The sequence below is a fragment of the Drosophila mojavensis genome, unplaced genomic scaffold (assembly GCF_018153725.1).
Source record: "Drosophila mojavensis isolate 15081-1352.22 unplaced genomic scaffold, ASM1815372v1 contig_80, whole genome shotgun sequence".
NCBI lineage: Eukaryota > Metazoa > Arthropoda > Insecta > Diptera > Drosophilidae > Drosophila > Drosophila mojavensis.
Genome location: NW_025318906.1, coordinates 6,429,689 through 6,445,811, shown reverse-complemented (window position 1 = coordinate 6,445,811; position 16,123 = coordinate 6,429,689). Strand labels below are relative to the sequence as shown.

Genomic DNA, 16,123 nt, shown 5'->3' with positions numbered 1-16,123 from the left:
TCTCATGTCAATTATATATGTCTATAATTTAATTTAATTATCAAACTGCGATCACTCTTCCATTTTTATTTGAATTTAGAATTCAATTGATTTATCCAAGTTACGCACCATATAATCGATAGCTCATGCCTGTTGCTTTTGGCTATCGTATTTTACATTTCTCGAGCTACGGTCATACTGCCTTTTGAAACAGCTGGCAATGTAAGAATTGTGCAATAGGCGCACGGCCTTTTTTGTAAATATTGTAAATTAAAGTGAATATAAAATGACAAGCATAAAGGTGAAAAATATACTAGCCATAGGCGCCACAGCCTTGGGGGCCTTTTATCTGGGTACTTACACAGAGCGTCGTCAGCACAACGCTGATGAATATTGTCAACGGACATTCGCACGATTACCTGGATTTCCAGTATTTTCCACTGTTTCCGCTGCTGAACTGATACCTGCCAGCGAAGTAAATCTAACTGCCCGGCCATCACGTATAGCAGAGATTATGAAATACGGATTTCCCGGCTTGGACAATGTACGCTCCCACTCCGACTACGTCCTCTCCTACGACAGACGCAATCGTGTGCCCCACTGGGTGTTCGAGCACCTGACAGCCGCATCGGTGGCCAAAAATGATGCAGTCGATCGAGCGAAATGTGACTTCCGACCAGACGAAAGCATACATCCGTACTTCCGCGCCCAGAACACTGATTACCGTCGTTCCGGCTACGATCGTGGTCACATGGCCGCCGCCGGCAATCATCGACTGCATCAGAAGCACTGCGAAGATACCTTCCTCCTCTCCAACATGGCGCCACAGGTGGGCCAAGGCTTCAATCGCGACTCCTGGAACTCCCTGGAGATGTACGTACGCAAGCTGACCCAAAATCATCCCAATGTCTATGTGTGTACGGGACCACTCTACCTGCCCCACAAGGAGGACGATGGCAAGTCATATGTCAAATACGAGGTAATTGGCGCCAACACTGTAGCCGTGCCCACTCACTTCTACAAGGTGATTGTGGCCGAGGCGGCCGACAAGAAGCTGCACATGGAGGCATATGTGATGCCCAACCAGGTGATCAGCAACGATACGCCACTGAAGGTGTTCCAGGTGCCGCCCGAAACGGTGGAGCGCGCTGCCGGCTTGCTCTTTTTCGATAAGATGAATCGCCAGCAACTGGCGACAATAAATGGCAAAAAAGTTTAGTTAAATATTTTTTTTTAGTGAATTGTATTTTTAGTTGTTGAATTTTTGTTTCTTTTCCAAAGAATTGTGTTCGATTAATAAACAGTAAACAATTAATACAGAGTTATACAAATATTTATATATATATAAATCATATATGTATTATGAAGCAGAGCATAGCGAAGTGGTGCATGCGCGAGTGTGTGTGTGTGAGAACTAAATGGGTGTGTGTGGGTGTAGACGATTTGTTCCACATTACATGCCGCTGCTGTTGGAGCGCACGTCATCGATCTTGAGTATCATCTTGACCAGCTGTGTGGAGAGCAGAATCTGTTGCTTCTTCGAGTGCAACGATTCGACCACATTGTGATTCTTCATATCCGAATCGCCAGTCAGCATGCAGTCGACACCCAAGCTGGGCCTGTTCTCGGCCACCTGGCTGGCCTTCAGCTCCGAGAGTGTCTCGACCGGGTGCAGTCCACTATTCTCGGCCAGAGCCAAGGGTATGCTTTCCAGGGCAACGGAAAAGGCACGGAATGCATATTGCTCCAATGTGGACAACTGATCAGCTTCCTTGGCCACGGCCAGGGAGCAGCTAATCTCAGCAGCGCCACCACCATAAACAATACGCGAATCCTTGACGAGCGAACGAACCACACAAATGGCATCATGTATGGAGCGCTTGGCCTCAGCAATGATCATGGCGTTGCCTCCGCGCAAGAAAATTGTGACAGCCTTGGAGTTCTTGCACTCCTCAATGACCAGCATCTTGTCCTTGGAGGTACCAAAGGCTGCAAGCAAATGCAAAGAGATTAGCGCAAGCTTTGGAGAGTAATTCAGTTCAAAACTTACCCATCTCACGCACCAGTCCAGCGGAGCCGAGTTTCTCGGGTGTCAGCTCCTCGAAGCGTGGCACAATGCGTCCGCCGGTTGCAATAGCAATCAGCTCAATCTCTGGACCACCTACCCAGCGTACGGCGGGTAGTTCCTGCTGCAACAGCAAGTGATTGGCCTCATCATCGAAGCCCCACTGACAAATGGCCAAAGTGGCGCCGGCATCCTTGACCTGCTTGACCATCTGCTTAAATTTCTCCTGCTCGTAGTCGCGCAGTGCTCGGTAATCCTCCGCAGAGGTAACATCCAACTTATGCTTTGTCTTTGGCTTCGGTGGCTCGAAGGGGCAGGTGAGTATGGCCAGCTTGACATTTTTCAGCTCCTTGGGCATTTGCGAATGGCTCAAGGTCTTGTCCACAATGACGCCCTTGACCAGCATAGAGTCCTCCATGCGTCCGCCCACCTTAGTCTCAATTTTGATAAGCTCAAAGTTCACATCCTTCTTCTCAATATCGGCCACATTGAGCACAGCATCGACAGCCATTTCAGCCATCTGACGATGACATTTATTCACAATCTTGCTGCCCAGCGTGGTCATTGCGATCTGAATGAGTGGCTCCTTGTTATTGGGATCCACAGGGAAAGGTTCAGCAATTGCATCCAGCTGCTTAATGGCACACTGAGCGGCCAGCTCAAAGCCATCGGCAATACGAATTGGATGAATGCCGCGATCGATCAAGCCCTCGGCCTGCTCCAGCAGAGCGCCAGCCAGAACAACCACACCAGTGGTGCCATCGCCAATTTCATCGTCCTGCGACTGCGACAGTTGCACCATCAATTTGGCAATCTCATGATCCACCTCCATTAGCTTCATAATGGTGGCACCATCATTGGTCACAGTAACATCGCCATCGGAGCTGACCATAATCTTGTCCAGACCTTTGGGACCCAGCGATGTCTTCAGCGTCGAGGCAATCTGCCTTGCTGCCATAATGTGCGTCTGCAAGACAAGAAGAACATGTTAGAATTTGCATGGTAATTAATGCGCGTGACTCAGCCGGCTGATAGGCAACATCTGTGCATCAGGTCTAACCTCAAAGTGCATAAGTGACGTCACAAATCATACGGTAAATACTAGCATTTTTCTTATTTGACAGTGCTACAAAGTACAAACTAAGTGCAATACTTAATTTTGTAACAAACAAATATAATATTAATATTCATTTATTAAGTTTTGGTTTTATATGCGGCAAATGCCGGTTGCAAAGAACATCTGGAATATTCGACATAGGATGCGTCATTCTATGCACAATTTAGCAACTTGTTTGTCTTCAAAATACGAATGTCCTTTCGAAATACATATTGTCAATAAAAATTACTTTAAATCCTTTGCTTTATCCTATAAATTGCAATAGGTTTAATTTACCTTAATGGCATCTGTGCCTGTGATGCGCTTTTGCTGCTCCTGGTCGCGCAAAATGATGAAAGGGCGACCATATTCGTCAAACGCGAACGTTCCTGGGAAGGCGCTCATGATTTTTTATTTAAAAGGAACGCGGATTTAGGCTTATTTTACAGATTAAATTTGCTTTTCCCCCGAATCGAAACGCACAAAATTGACGGGCAATGCTGCACTAAGGTTCACAATCGTTATCGACTATGAGAATAGCTTGCTATCGATACGAAAAAGAAATATTTTCGCACTGCGCAAATTATAAATTGCTTTTTAGTGCTTATTATCTAAACAAAAGAAAAATATTCAAATGCTGTGTTTTTTGCCTGTCATAATAAATGTACAAGTAAACTACTTTGACTTAATAACCAAGCTTCTCAAACAAAATTTTAATCTTTTAAGCTTCAGTGACATTCGATAATATATTCATTGTAGGGGAAACATCACTTCATCGATTGTAGCTTTCGTGACTAGCTATCGTCCCTGATAATCATCGCTTCAGTGGTAGGTTTCATATATTGGTTAGGAAATTTTTCATTTCATATATAATTCAGCAGTCGAACTAATAAGATCGCAAGTGCAGATTTTACGAACGCTACTCTCTAACCCAGAGCAAATCTATTAATTCACAAATTTTTGTTTCTTTGTGCGTTAAGTTGCAACCATTAAGTTTAAAAATGCCATCAAACATGAATAATAAACTGTAAGTTATGGTGTGAAGCCATTTAATGAAATATAGTGATAAAAAAAATCGATTTTGTAGTGAATAATAAAAAAAGAAAATGAAAATAAAAATAAAGAAAATGGAAAATAGTGCACGGATACCGTAAGCAATCGGATCCAATCCAATTGGTGGCATAAGTTATGTAGTTTGTTGGTTGCCAATAAATGCATATAAAGTTTCCTATGTAGTGCTGTAGTTTAGTGTACATAGCTAAAAAATAAAATAAAATAAATTAAATTCGGTATGGTGATGGTGGTGGTATAACAGTAATATTTTAGCACATACGAGCTGTATGCAAACACACATACACGCAGGCAAAAGTACCCAGAGGTGTACTAATATGCGCATGTATCTGTGTGTGGGTGCGTGCGAGAGTCCACATAACCAAACAAAGACATGAGATAAGTGAAGAAAACGGCTGGTAAAGTAAATAATTGATTTCAAAAAATATAATCTGAGATGTTGGTATTTTTGAAATGTGATTTTTTACTTTATTTTTTGCGTATTTTATTATGTTTTCTTTCTCTTTTCGTAGCAGCCATCTTGTACGCCTCACATACATACATATGTATGTGGCTCTCACCCAAAGGCACAACTGAAATGGAGACGAATAATAATAGTGAGAGCGAGAAGGAACACTGATAAATATTTATTAGCTGTTCATGCGCGAATCAATTAAAGCTTGATTGCTAAAAATTGCGTGCAAAATAACAACAACTTAGGGGACATCGATTTGTTTTGTTGACATGTTCGACCAGACAAATCTGGCAACGCTCGTTGCATTCAGCACAAACGCAATTTTATTTAACAATGCTACCTTTATTATACTTACAGCATATGTATGTATGCACATGAGAAATTTTTTTGTATATGTGTTTTTATGTAGAGTCGTTTAAATGTCATTCGCTTTTAGTTCTTGATTCTCGTTAACTTTTGAACAAGTACCGTAATTTATTCATCGAACTGCTTGCACTTGTCAGGCAATGCAACTGTGCTTCGTTGAGGCGGCGTCTGGATCTTTCTAGGCGTCTGCTTGCAAACAAACGGAGCTTTGTGCTAGCAATTGCAGTTATAATGCGGTAAATATTTTTGTGTGTGCGTATATGTTCCTTATCATAATGTCTATATCCGACGAGTGGCCTCATCATCAGCTTTATTTGCACTTGGTCTTTGCTTATCTCGTTGCCAAAACAAACATAATAATAATTAAAAAAAAAAAAACTCGACCCTTATGACTTTGTGTAGTTGCAAGAAGCTAAGCAATTCTAATAAGAGCAGAAAGACCGGTTTGTTTGTTACTGCGTCATTTATATTTACTGCTGCGTTTGTCATCCGGTTAGAAGCATCAACCACAAAGTGCAACTTTGTCTAAAAATCAAAAAAGTATTTGGTCCACTGTGCGCATACATTACATCACAAACAAAACAAGACACAAACATGCACACACACGCACATACAAATTAGAGTGAAGGGGCAATTCATGTATACATATTTACAAACAATGGAAATTTCCACTCACCATGCAACTCAGCTGTGTGGCAAGTGAGCTTCGTACATAAATGTATAAATGTGTGTGAGTGAGAGAGAGTGTGTTTTCGTTGGCTTGCTTGTATGTGTTATGTGTGAGACGAGCGTTGCCAGCACAGCTCAATATTGGGTCAATTGACTAATGAAGCAGAGAGAGAAGCTTTCGATAGAATAATAGAATAGAAAAAAGAGAAAAATAAAACCACCTCAGCAACTGCTGACTCATAAGGTCACAAAATTAATGGAGGCTGCACTTTTTGCCACTACACATTTACGTTTATAATATCTTATCAGCATGATAAACATCATAAAACTGTCAACTTTCTTATCGCTGCTTTTCTTATTGCTATAATAATGAAAATGAAAAATAAAATAAAAATTGTATGCTCATGCATTAAATCTCCCAAGTTGTGTGTGTTTGCATCGCTTATTGCGCCACATATTTGCTTAAAGTCACAATTTTCTATCTAACGTCTATTCATATTTACGGACAGCTTAATGCAGCAGTTTGCATCCATTTGACGTGTTTACTCAAGCCACTCATTTACGTACATATTTCGTTTATACGGCAATAGATTTCATTATCTGTCCTCAACTGTTATCTAGATTACAGACTGAAAGAAGTTTGTTTTTGGTTTTACCGGTACTAAAACAAAAGCAAAAAGTACTCAACAAATAAACTAACCTATTTTTCATTTGTCACGTGTTACCACTCATTTTCTAAATGATTTTGTGATCATGATGCTTAACGTGAAATATGAAAAACAAAAAGTCAATACGTGGTGTAAAATGTGAGCTGATCCACATACTTGCATAAATATACATTTATAATAACAATACTTCCATAGAAATAGTCGGGCGTGTTTCTTGAAACATGAATTTACGTATAAATGTGCAAAAGCTTTTGTTTGCACACTTGCTTACGTGCATACATATATACATAAATATATAAATATACATGTGTACATATATGTAAATATATGAATGTATATGTGGTGACGGCCTTTGTAGACAGCGCGTCACGCAGCCAGACATCGATTAGCTGTATGTTTATCGTTATCGCTTTTTGTTTTCTTTTCTTCGGCTATTTACAGCTACTTAAAATTTGCTAATTTGCAATTAATATATATTTTGTATCTTTAAATTGGCGCACGTGTTGATCACAATTGTTATTCATAAGTTTTGAACACAACAAAAACCCATCTACATGTGTATGTATTTATATATAGTTTTATGTGAAGATCGCATTTTTCGGCCCACTTAATTTGTCTGGTAAACAAAATTCTAATAAAAGAAAAGAAAAAAGGCCGCAAAAAGTATATTCGTTGGTGTGTTTGCATAGACATAGACCGTCGAAACAGGCATAATGTAATTAGTATTTTTTGATTTCAACTGTTTGTTTCTGTTCATTTGTCATATTTTATTTTACCACAACAGGGGAATTAGACGTGGACCAATAGATTTTTAACCTTCAGAACGAGATTTCTATAAACAGGTCCAAAGCTAGTTTTGTTTCTGCAATAGCTAAACTGTACCACTGTATTTTTGTGCCTATATAACCTAAGTAAGCAACATACACCCACACACACTTAGGCATTAAAATGCAGTTGTATGTTTGAGTGTATCTGTGTCGGGAAGCTACTAAATCTTTTCATTTTTTTTTAAATAAATGATGCCCCAGCCAGTGCGATGCCTTCAGTTGGCGGACACACGTTTAACGGTGCGGTACAGCAGCTAACAGCTAAACAAACGCAAATACAAGCACAAATCTTTATCGTTGTAAACAAAACAAACACAAAGAGAGCGAGAGAGAGGCATATACCTTTCAGAAGCATTTTCGATGTAAACTTCTAGACCTTTGCTTAAAAACAAACAGAACTGTGATAACGGAGTCAAACCAAGAAACAAAAAATAGAACGTAACTGTGATAAATATAAATACATTTCTATACACATACATATATACAGTTATAATAGAGCTTAGTGATGGCACTCGTTAACATGCAACAGAAGCTGCAACAACAACACCAGTCAGACTCTCCTATATCTGAGGATCAAATCGGGTAGGTGGTTTTTATATATGTATGTGTATCCTGCTTAATTGAAAGCGATTTAATTGCACTTGCATGTCTGCACGTGCCATCGATTGCACATTGTCAGGAGGAAGGGGGAGGTAAACTGGTGGGAGGCACTGTTCAATTGTGCTCATTAAGTTAACATGCCGGATGGCCCCCTGTCCGGCTCTCCTGCCCTACACAGAACTATAGAAAAAAGCTCTCAATTCGCAGCGCTTTGCCAAGTGCGCAGTTTGTTATTTAATTGGCAGCAATATATGCATAGAAATGTTCGTCTATACATATGCATATATTTTGTGCCAGTGTCAACCCGGCACGCGGACTCAGTATATTCCAATTGTGTCTACTCTGTATGAACAGTAACTAAAGAGTATATTCAAATTAGGGCATTTTCTTGATGCTCTTATGAGCAGTCTACTGTATTTATTATAGTTTGTGTTGTCTATATGTTGATTAACAATTGAAATCGTAGCGAAAATGCGAATAAGTGAATAAAGAGAGCTGTCCGTCGACAGTCCAGTAAAGATTGTAAAACTGTCATGGAATTGCTCTCTTTGTATGATATTCGACGTTGCCCAAACTAACCCCGATTAACCGATATAACTGTCTGTCTGCCTATGTCCTTTGTCCCTCAGTTCTGCGAATAGCGAAATGAAGAGAGCTATCCGTCGACAGTCAAGTTATATACATATTTTAATACTGTCATGGAATTGCTCTCTTTGTATAATATTCGAAAATCGACGATATATATGTATAAACTATATATATATTATCTATATGTTCTTGTTTATTTGTCCTTTTAATTGGTGTTGGGTTTTTTCCACTTCCCCAGGCCAAATAAAAAACAAAAGGTTTCACATTTTGAAATTCAAGTTTTTTATCGTCTTATTTGTTCTCTTTCACTTTATAATAAGGTTTTCAACATGTTATGTATTTTTGTTTATGCGTCCCGCCCGCTAAGATTAAATGCCCTTAAATTATATTAGTAGAATGTGCACCCGTTCGCTTCCTTCGTTTACAAGCCGCCGCGTCCACGTCCGCCTGTTGGGCCGCCTTGCCATGCGCCGCGTCCGCCACCACCGGGTGCACCAGGTGGGCCGCCACCACCACGTCCTCCTCCCGGCGGACCCGTTCCTCTGCCCCTACCTCGCGCTGTTAAACGACAGAAAAATGATCACATTAGCACATGATGCGGCAAATAAGTATATTGCATATGCCTGACTCACCCTGTGCTCGCAATATTGCTGCTTTGCCGCGGCCCGCTGTGCCACCTAGACCTTTGCCGGTCTGCTTTTTAAACATCGGTGCATTCTTCAACATGTCGGGCAGTATGAGAAAACGTATCTTCGAGCCGCGTATATACACATTCTCTAGATTGGCCGTGCGTCCATCTCGATATGTAACCGTAATTTGTGTCATTTGGCAATTCATGTTGTCCTCTGCCTCGATTAGCTTGCCGCGGTAGACTTCACCGGTGATAGTCTCGCAAGTGATTATATGGCCCTCAGCCTCGTGCAGAACTTTGATTGGTACACCGATCGACATTTTTCAAGCGTATTTATTCAATTATTTGTTTATAATTCAATAATTTTACGCGTATTTTTCAGATGCAAATTTTCGGTGTTTTTTCTTTGCGCAAACGTTTACGAGTGAATGTGTGCGAGTGTATGTGCTACAGCTGCCAAAGCCGCCATGCTGTGGTGAAAAAGTCTGCGTGCGCGCAGGGTTGTATAACTGCGGCATGCTGGCGCAATATTTATAGTTATCGGACTGGCATGTCGTGTTATCGCCGCTCTTAGATTTTCATCGCAGATAACGCCCGTTCTTATCTATAAAAACAGTCTGAACAAGTCTGCGTCATAAAAAATGTGTTTAATTTGATGTGACTTTACCGATAAAGTTCATGTTTCTAAACGCTCGTATGTTAGTTTTACTTGGGCTATTGCGCCGTAAAGCTGTTTTGTGCCTTGCCACTACTTTTCCATATAAAAATGAATTGGTAAATTTGATCTAGGATTAAACTACAAAATCGATTGATCATTCAATAGAATTTTTAAAATTTATATTAACTTGTGAACGCTTGTGTGTTCTTTTTGGTTTCTTTGCTTCTATTTTTATATCTTCCACAGCGACCCAATGTTTAGTAGTACCTTTGTTAGAAGAGATTTTAATGATAGCGGAGTTGCTGGATGTTCCGATGGCAAACTCCGTACGATTTCGACTTCGTCTTGCGCCACGAACATGTCGACTGAGTCCTACCGCATCTCTCTCGGCGTAGGGCCTCTGTGGTGGTCCTGATGTCCCTGTCCACCACAGAACAGATCACGATAGGGCATCGCTCTTAACGGGTAAGTATAATCGAATTCTTTTCATAATGAATTTAATTAATTAAAATGTATTTGACAGGCTACAGCCGTAAGTCTTCGGTCGACTCGGCTGGCGGCAGCTTGTTTGAGGCCAGCTCTCGGGCATCCTCACCGTCTTCGTCCTCGGTTTGTTCCGATGCGGAGTCGCAGGACATACATTCGATATGTTCAGAGGATGATTCCCAGGAGGTCTTGCGTCAGATCTTGCAGCATGATCAACCCGTGCAAATCTCCATCAAATTGCACGTTACCGAGGATATATCAACCAACTGGATGTCGATCTTGAATCCGACGAATAACATTCTATATGTCGCCTTTCCCACTGACTTACCACCAGGTGGCTCCAAGCAGACATTCATATCGCTGCTAGAGTTCGCCGAGGATAAGTTGGAGGTCGACGGCATTGTGTTGGTTATGCGCAAGGATCAACCGGAATGTGCACGTTTAATCGAGGCATTCCTGTTCATGGGCTTCGAACCGCTGTCGAGAAAATCACCGAAGGCACCACCAGCAGCTGTCAACGATAATGACCACTACTATTTCCTTTACACAATCGAGGAGTAGGAGAATGGACATCAAAACGTTGGCAAAGCAATTTAAAAAATCAAAACGATTTACAACACAAACTAAATATAATCTAGCCTCACAAAATAACAAAAAACAGACAACAAATTTAATCACAATTTAACTACAGTTTCAATGCTCTAAGAGAGTGTTTTTGTCCTATGAACCGTTTAGTAGTGCTTCACCCTCACCTATTGACCCCGAAAGTGTTCAAATGAAAACTTTTTGAAATCGTTTTGAAATATTTTTTAAATTTTCTTTGTCAATGTTAAATATTTTCCCGTATATTTTATTATGTAGCGACATTGCGTTGGCCACGTTAAGAGCAAGCTTCAACTTGTCGTAAATTATTCTACAACATATATAATCACAAAAAAATATATTGAAAACGTAAAAAAAAACACTAAAACTACGAAAAAAACTTAAAAAATAAGAAATGAAATTTGTATTAATCTTAAGTTTATTCCCGAATTATTATTTTTTTTCTTTTTCTTGTATTAATCACATTTTGTTGTTCAAAATTAATTCTGTTTCACACTTTTTTTTATATTTACAAATATTCTTTTTTTTGGTAAATTTCCCACATATATGTATTCCTTATAAGCAAGCATATTTTATATATTATATTCAACATTTTTATTATTATTATTTTCGTATAATTATGAAAGAAGCATTCGAAAGCAAAGTAAAATATATTTATATAATTTAAAAACAAATACATGAAACATATAACCTATACAGAAATATACAAATATATCTACATATATATTCAAACTTTAAATAAAACCTTTTAAACAATAGATTAAATACATAAAAACAAGAGCAAGAATATTAGTATTTATGTTTTTTAATTTCATTTAATGTCATATTTTCTTCATTCATTTATCAATTATATGCAATAAAAATTCATGATAAAATTAATTTCATATATGCATATGTGTTTAATGAAGGACAGATAAGTATGCCGATATATTGACGTGGATTATATTTATATATATATAAATACCTCTATATATAGAGTGAGATAACCGAAGCAGCTGGCTTATATTATAGGTTTTACCTGGACTTCTCGATTATTTCCACTTTATCAATATTATCTAACTTTGTCTATAATTCATGCGTCACATCCAGCCGAAATGGACTACCTAGAAGTCGAGTTTATAGCTTGAACTCATCTATAACTGACGATCTACTTGCTTTCAAATTCATAAACTGTAGCATATGCTACATTTCGCTCTTTATAGCCGATAAAATGGCACAAACGAACTCATTTCGAAAAATATAAGTATGTATGTATATGTATCATATAGGGGCTGGAGAGTTGCTTCGCTGGTCATATAAGAGATAACGTTATAAACGGCAGCGGAAGAATTTCCGAAAGCAGTCGACACTCGAACGTCTGCCTGTGCACACATCAAACGTGAATTGTGTTGAGAGCTGGAATAATATTGGAGATATCATGCTGAAGTCGGTAAGTTACATAGAGAAAGAGTCAGTGAGAGAGAGCGATGGAAAGGGGCCGATATTGTTATCTTATCCGCTGCGATACCAGCTACCCCAATCCCGAACCGGATGAAATAGTCTATGAACGGAATTCTTTCGATTGTTTTTTTTTGTGGAGTTACAATAAATGAGGTCGATATATATTATATAAAATATTTAATATATATACATATATATATAAATATTTTATATTTGTCTTTTAGTTATAATTTTTTTTTATTATATAGCTTCTGGTCAAGCTATACTTAAATTGTGTTTAGCTCTTATTAAGTTAATCAGTTGAACTATCTACGATGGGCAAAGTTCAGCTTTTTGTTGATATACTTTTAAACAATAACAGCCAAAAATACAAATAAGTATAAAAGTGTCTGTGCAGGTATTTCAAAAATATCCTCTCCGTACTACTATTGATTTATTCTAACTTCAAATATATTACTAACAAATTACATAGAAATGCTTTAATATTTTTTACAACAAAAATTATTTTTACATTTTTAAAATAGATATATGCACAAATAAAAAATTAGAATTTTTTAGTTTATTTATTTATACCTTAAATGTTGTACCCAAATAGAAAATTTTGTTTATTCTTATGTTTAGTTTTAATGAAAATATTATTTATGTATATATATAATTTTATAGTGTTTATATTTTTTTCTAAAATATTAACTGCATAAATATTCCATTTTTAGTATAGATTTTAATTAAATCATTTAATTCTAATACATTTTTTAAATATTCATATTTTTAATTTATATATGTATTTCTAATATTAATTCTTTGCATGCAATTTGAATCTGTAGCTTTTTATCATTGCCACAATGTTGTTGGCCCTTGGGCTGGCCATTCAGCCAGTCGAGGACCACGAAAAGACACAGAAGCATCTGGCTGCGGCACCACAGCACGCTGCTCATCTGCCCGAGCACCACCAGAAGCATCATGCGGTGGCTCCAACAGCTGATCATCACAAGTCCGCACGGCATCACAAGCATCATCCACACATTGAGCCCAAAGACAAGGAGAATGTGAATCATGGTCGTGTGCCAATCGCTCCACATCATTCCAAGGCGAGCCGTCATGGCAGACGCCACAGGCTGCCCAAGAGCGACAAAGCCTCCAAGAACAATCATTCACAGCATTCGCATCATAAGTCCGCGCACCACAAGAAGCCAACGCACAAGGGACATGCGCGCAAGCATCATTAGAAGCTTCATATGTATAAATGCGAGGGCTGTATTAAAAAGTTGCCGAACGACATCCCCTGTCGTCCGTTGAAGCTGAGAAAAGGCTAAAGAAAACATTAAAAAAAGGTTTATTTCAAAATTTATCTGCAACTCCACAACTTTTCATGCCCCCCTCGCATTACATATATATAAACTACTACTATATATAAACATGGCTTTAAACAAATTTTAACCTAACATTTTGTTTAGTTTAATGCACAAAAATGTTTCGTTGCCACATTAACAAAAAAAAACTGAACAATTAAAACCAAAAAAAAAACCCAAAATATTTTCTACTTTTTTTTAAATTTTATTTAAATTTACAAAGCTGTAATTGTTTTCTTTTTTGAACCTTTTGAACTGCACTCATTATGCTGAAAGCTTGTGTGTGTCGTAAATCTGCTCAAGAGGGCTTCAGAGTTCAACTTTAGATATGTATGTATATAGATTTACATACATATACATATCTATATAGAGTGTGTATATAATGCTTGGCTAACACTTTCTGTTATGTAGAAGGCGTCGCGACGCTTCGTCTACAACTTTTTTTTATTATCATCTTCTTCGGAAGCGCTTTAAAGACTCTCTTGCAAACCAGTTTTCCAACTACGTTAATCAGTGCAAAAAAAAAATAAAAATAAAAAAATAAAAAAAAAAACGAAAGAAAAAACAAGAAAAACTTTTTTTTATCAAGTAATAAATGTTAACTTATTTTTTGCTGTTGTTGGCGTTAATTGTTGTATGGGGTCAAAAGCATTTATGACGTCATCTTGTGTCAAAAACAAAAGAAACTCTGACTGAACTTGTTTTCTATACTCGCTCATCGTAAGTCGAAGAGTATATTGGCTTTACTATGAATCATTCAGCATTAGATTTGGAATATATATTATATATAGCTAAATGAATTTGATTAGATTAAGAGTAAAGTCTCTTGCATAATCAGATTAGGACAGATATGCCCCTCTTGAGATTAAAATCTCTTGTGGAAGTGGCAAGTCGGAAGGTAAATAAACTCAGCATGAACACGTATTAAACAATCGGTTAGAGCCGACTGCAATGCTCGTAATTATTTTGTTTTTTTTTGGTTGACACAGTGGTCGAGTGAAAGGCGCAGCAAGTATTTTGATAATGTATATTTTATTATAAAGAAAGACGATGTTATGTAGGTAGCAAAAATGTCTAAAATTCAAGTGAAACTTAAGCAAAAATTATAATGTTAGAAGGCATATGTAATTAAATATACATACATATGTACATACATTTCAATGTAAAAATTATTAGAAAATCTTTTTATCTTTATATTTTGGTCACTTTTAATCCGTATTAATTTTAATAAAATAAAAAACAAATTAAAAACAAAATATACAAAAAAATCCCATAGAGATTAAATTCTCATCCAAATAGCTTAGCACCGTGAATAAATAATTTTAATTTATTTTTATTTATATTTTTATTTTATATTTTGTATAGAAAACCATGCTTAATTTTCCAGTTAAATAAATATTTATTAGATTGTTAGTATTTGAATATTAAGTGCTATAAATCTATGTATATTATATAATATAAGAATACAAGTGTCATACACAAATATATACAATTTAAATGGCTAAGGTCCGTTATATTCTGTCTTGATCTCAGCCCCAAACTGGATAAATGGGTCGGCGATAGTAGCTTCCATAGCCTCTGTAACCGCCATAACCATAGCCGCTATATCCGCCGTATTTGTAGCCGCCATAGCCGCCGTAATATGGACGATAGTAAGAGGGTGCATAATAGCCGACGCCAATGCTATCCGCCGTAGAAAGGTCATCGACCTCGGCCGAGGCATCAGCAATTGCTACACTCTATAAAAAAATTAAATAAAAATAAAATATATAAAATTAAAAATATAATAAATATAAATAAAAAAATTGGTTAAAATTAAATTAAAAAAAAATAATTAATTACTTAAAACTAAAAACAATTAAATAATAAAAATAAAACTGATTTGAAAATGAAATAATCAATTAAATATTTAAGAGTAATACAAGATATTAATTTGAAAAGATTTAATTACCTCTGAAGGAGCCGCTTGTGCACACATGATTAGAACAGTCAAAAATAGAAATCCAATCAAAAACTAGAAATAGAGCATAGTTAAGTAAATGAATATGCTAGTTATATATCTATATAGAACTCTTACCTTTGCCATTGTTAATATTTACTCGTAGTATTTGTGAAATCTAGCAATAGAAATTTGTTGTTTTTCTTAGCAAATTATCGCCTTTCGCTCAAATGTGGGTTCTGTTTGGTAGCGCTGTTGTTATTGAACTGTGCTGTCCGACAACCTGGAGCAGATCTTTTATATAGTGCGCAAAAAAATAAATAGCCGGAGATTGATTTTTCATATGATGCTCATTGATTGGTCAAACATAAGTCTGGAGAAGTCGTCAATTGCGTGTGAATTGTTTGTTTTATAATGCTTTTATTCATATGCGCCAGGGTCATATATTACACAAAAATTGTTTTGTTTCTGAGTTCATACAATAATTAAAACTAATCACTAAATTAAGAGAACGTGTTTTCCGCTTCACGTCGAAAAATTCCAGTATCTCGTCAGTAAGTAAATATACTGACGCACTACACATCAAAAAGGCTCTAATAAGCAATACAAATAAACTTACTGCTTATTCATTATT

The 16,123-nt window shown here is 37.3% G+C and overlaps 6 protein-coding genes and 1 long non-coding RNA gene across 7 annotated transcripts; 3 read left to right on the top strand and 4 right to left on the bottom strand.

Annotated features, from left to right (window-relative positions):
* Positions 1 to 172: 172 nt before the first annotated feature.
* Positions 173 to 1,294, top strand: LOC6578943 (endonuclease G, mitochondrial). Its single transcript, XM_002004804.4, has one exon. The coding sequence runs from the start codon at positions 266 to 268 to the stop codon at positions 1,196 to 1,198; it is 933 nt and encodes a 310-aa protein (XP_002004840.1). The 5' UTR covers positions 173 to 265; the 3' UTR covers positions 1,199 to 1,294.
* On the bottom strand, positions 1,295 to 3,665 carry LOC6578942 (T-complex protein 1 subunit epsilon). Its single transcript, XM_002004803.4, has 3 exons — positions 3,438 to 3,665; positions 2,030 to 3,011; positions 1,295 to 1,968 (listed from the first exon to the last, which is right to left on the bottom strand). The coding sequence occupies exons 1-3, from the start codon at positions 3,543 to 3,545 to the stop codon at positions 1,433 to 1,435; spliced, it is 1,626 nt and encodes a 541-aa protein (XP_002004839.1). The 5' UTR covers positions 3,546 to 3,665; the 3' UTR covers positions 1,295 to 1,432.
* Positions 3,666 to 4,364: 699 nt separating this feature from the next.
* On the bottom strand, positions 4,365 to 5,620 carry LOC116804147. Its single transcript, XR_006357877.1, has 2 exons — positions 5,021 to 5,620; positions 4,365 to 4,783 (listed from the first exon to the last, which is right to left on the bottom strand). It is a non-coding gene; the product is annotated as an uncharacterized LOC116804147 (long non-coding RNA).
* A 1,793-nt stretch (positions 5,621 to 7,413) lies between these two features.
* On the top strand, positions 7,414 to 10,957 carry LOC6578938 (ornithine decarboxylase antizyme). The gene is given in 4 exon segments (XM_015163384.3): positions 7,414 to 7,777; positions 9,919 to 10,084; positions 10,086 to 10,137; positions 10,196 to 10,957. Coding segments are annotated over 4 exon segments (819 nt in total). The 5' UTR covers positions 7,414 to 7,700; the 3' UTR covers positions 10,720 to 10,957.
* Positions 8,642 to 9,472, bottom strand: LOC6578939 (small nuclear ribonucleoprotein Sm D3). The gene is made up of 2 exons (XM_002004802.4): positions 9,016 to 9,472; positions 8,642 to 8,941 (listed from the first exon to the last, which is right to left on the bottom strand). Exons 1-2 carry the CDS (start codon positions 9,332 to 9,334, stop codon positions 8,805 to 8,807), a joined length of 456 nt encoding a protein of 151 aa, XP_002004838.1. The 5' UTR covers positions 9,335 to 9,472; the 3' UTR covers positions 8,642 to 8,804.
* A 1,126-nt stretch (positions 10,958 to 12,083) lies between the features above and the next one.
* LOC6578937 (histidine-rich glycoprotein) lies at positions 12,084 to 13,459 on the top strand. The gene is made up of 2 exons (XM_002004800.4): positions 12,084 to 12,190; positions 13,026 to 13,459. Exons 1-2 carry the CDS (start codon positions 12,179 to 12,181, stop codon positions 13,425 to 13,427), a joined length of 414 nt encoding a protein of 137 aa, XP_002004836.2. The 5' UTR covers positions 12,084 to 12,178; the 3' UTR covers positions 13,428 to 13,459.
* A 1,515-nt stretch (positions 13,460 to 14,974) lies between these two features.
* LOC6578936 (neuropeptide-like protein 28) lies at positions 14,975 to 15,805 on the bottom strand. The gene is made up of 3 exons (XM_002004799.4): positions 15,628 to 15,805; positions 15,502 to 15,564; positions 14,975 to 15,289 (listed from the first exon to the last, which is right to left on the bottom strand). The coding sequence occupies exons 1-3, from the start codon at positions 15,634 to 15,636 to the stop codon at positions 15,080 to 15,082; spliced, it is 282 nt and encodes a 93-aa protein (XP_002004835.2). The 5' UTR covers positions 15,637 to 15,805; the 3' UTR covers positions 14,975 to 15,079.
* Positions 15,806 to 16,123: the final 318 nt, after the last annotated feature.

Coding starts and splice junctions, on each gene's coding strand:
- LOC6578943 (XM_002004804.4), top strand. CDS start 266: ATGACAAGCATAAAGGTGAAAAATATACTAGCCATAGGCGCCACAGCC.
- LOC6578942 (XM_002004803.4), bottom strand. CDS start 3,545: ATGAGCGCCTTCCCAGGAACGTTCGCGTTTGACGAATATGGTCGCCCT. Junction 3,012..3,437: donor CAGGCACAGATGCCATTAAG/GTAAATTAAACC, acceptor CTTGTCTTGCAG/ACGCACATTATGGCAGCAAG. Junction 1,969..2,029: donor TGGACTGGTGCGTGAGATGG/GTAAGTTTTGAA, acceptor ATTTGCTTGCAG/CCTTTGGTACCTCCAAGGAC.
- LOC6578939 (XM_002004802.4), bottom strand. CDS start 9,334: ATGTCGATCGGTGTACCAATCAAAGTTCTGCACGAGGCTGAGGGCCAT. Junction 8,942..9,015: donor AGCAATATTGCGAGCACAGG/GTGAGTCAGGCA, acceptor GTCGTTTAACAG/CGCGAGGTAGGGGCAGAGGA.
- LOC6578936 (XM_002004799.4), bottom strand. Junction 15,290..15,501: donor CACAAGCGGCTCCTTCAGAG/GTAATTAAATCT, acceptor ATTTTTTTATAG/AGTGTAGCAATTGCTGATGC.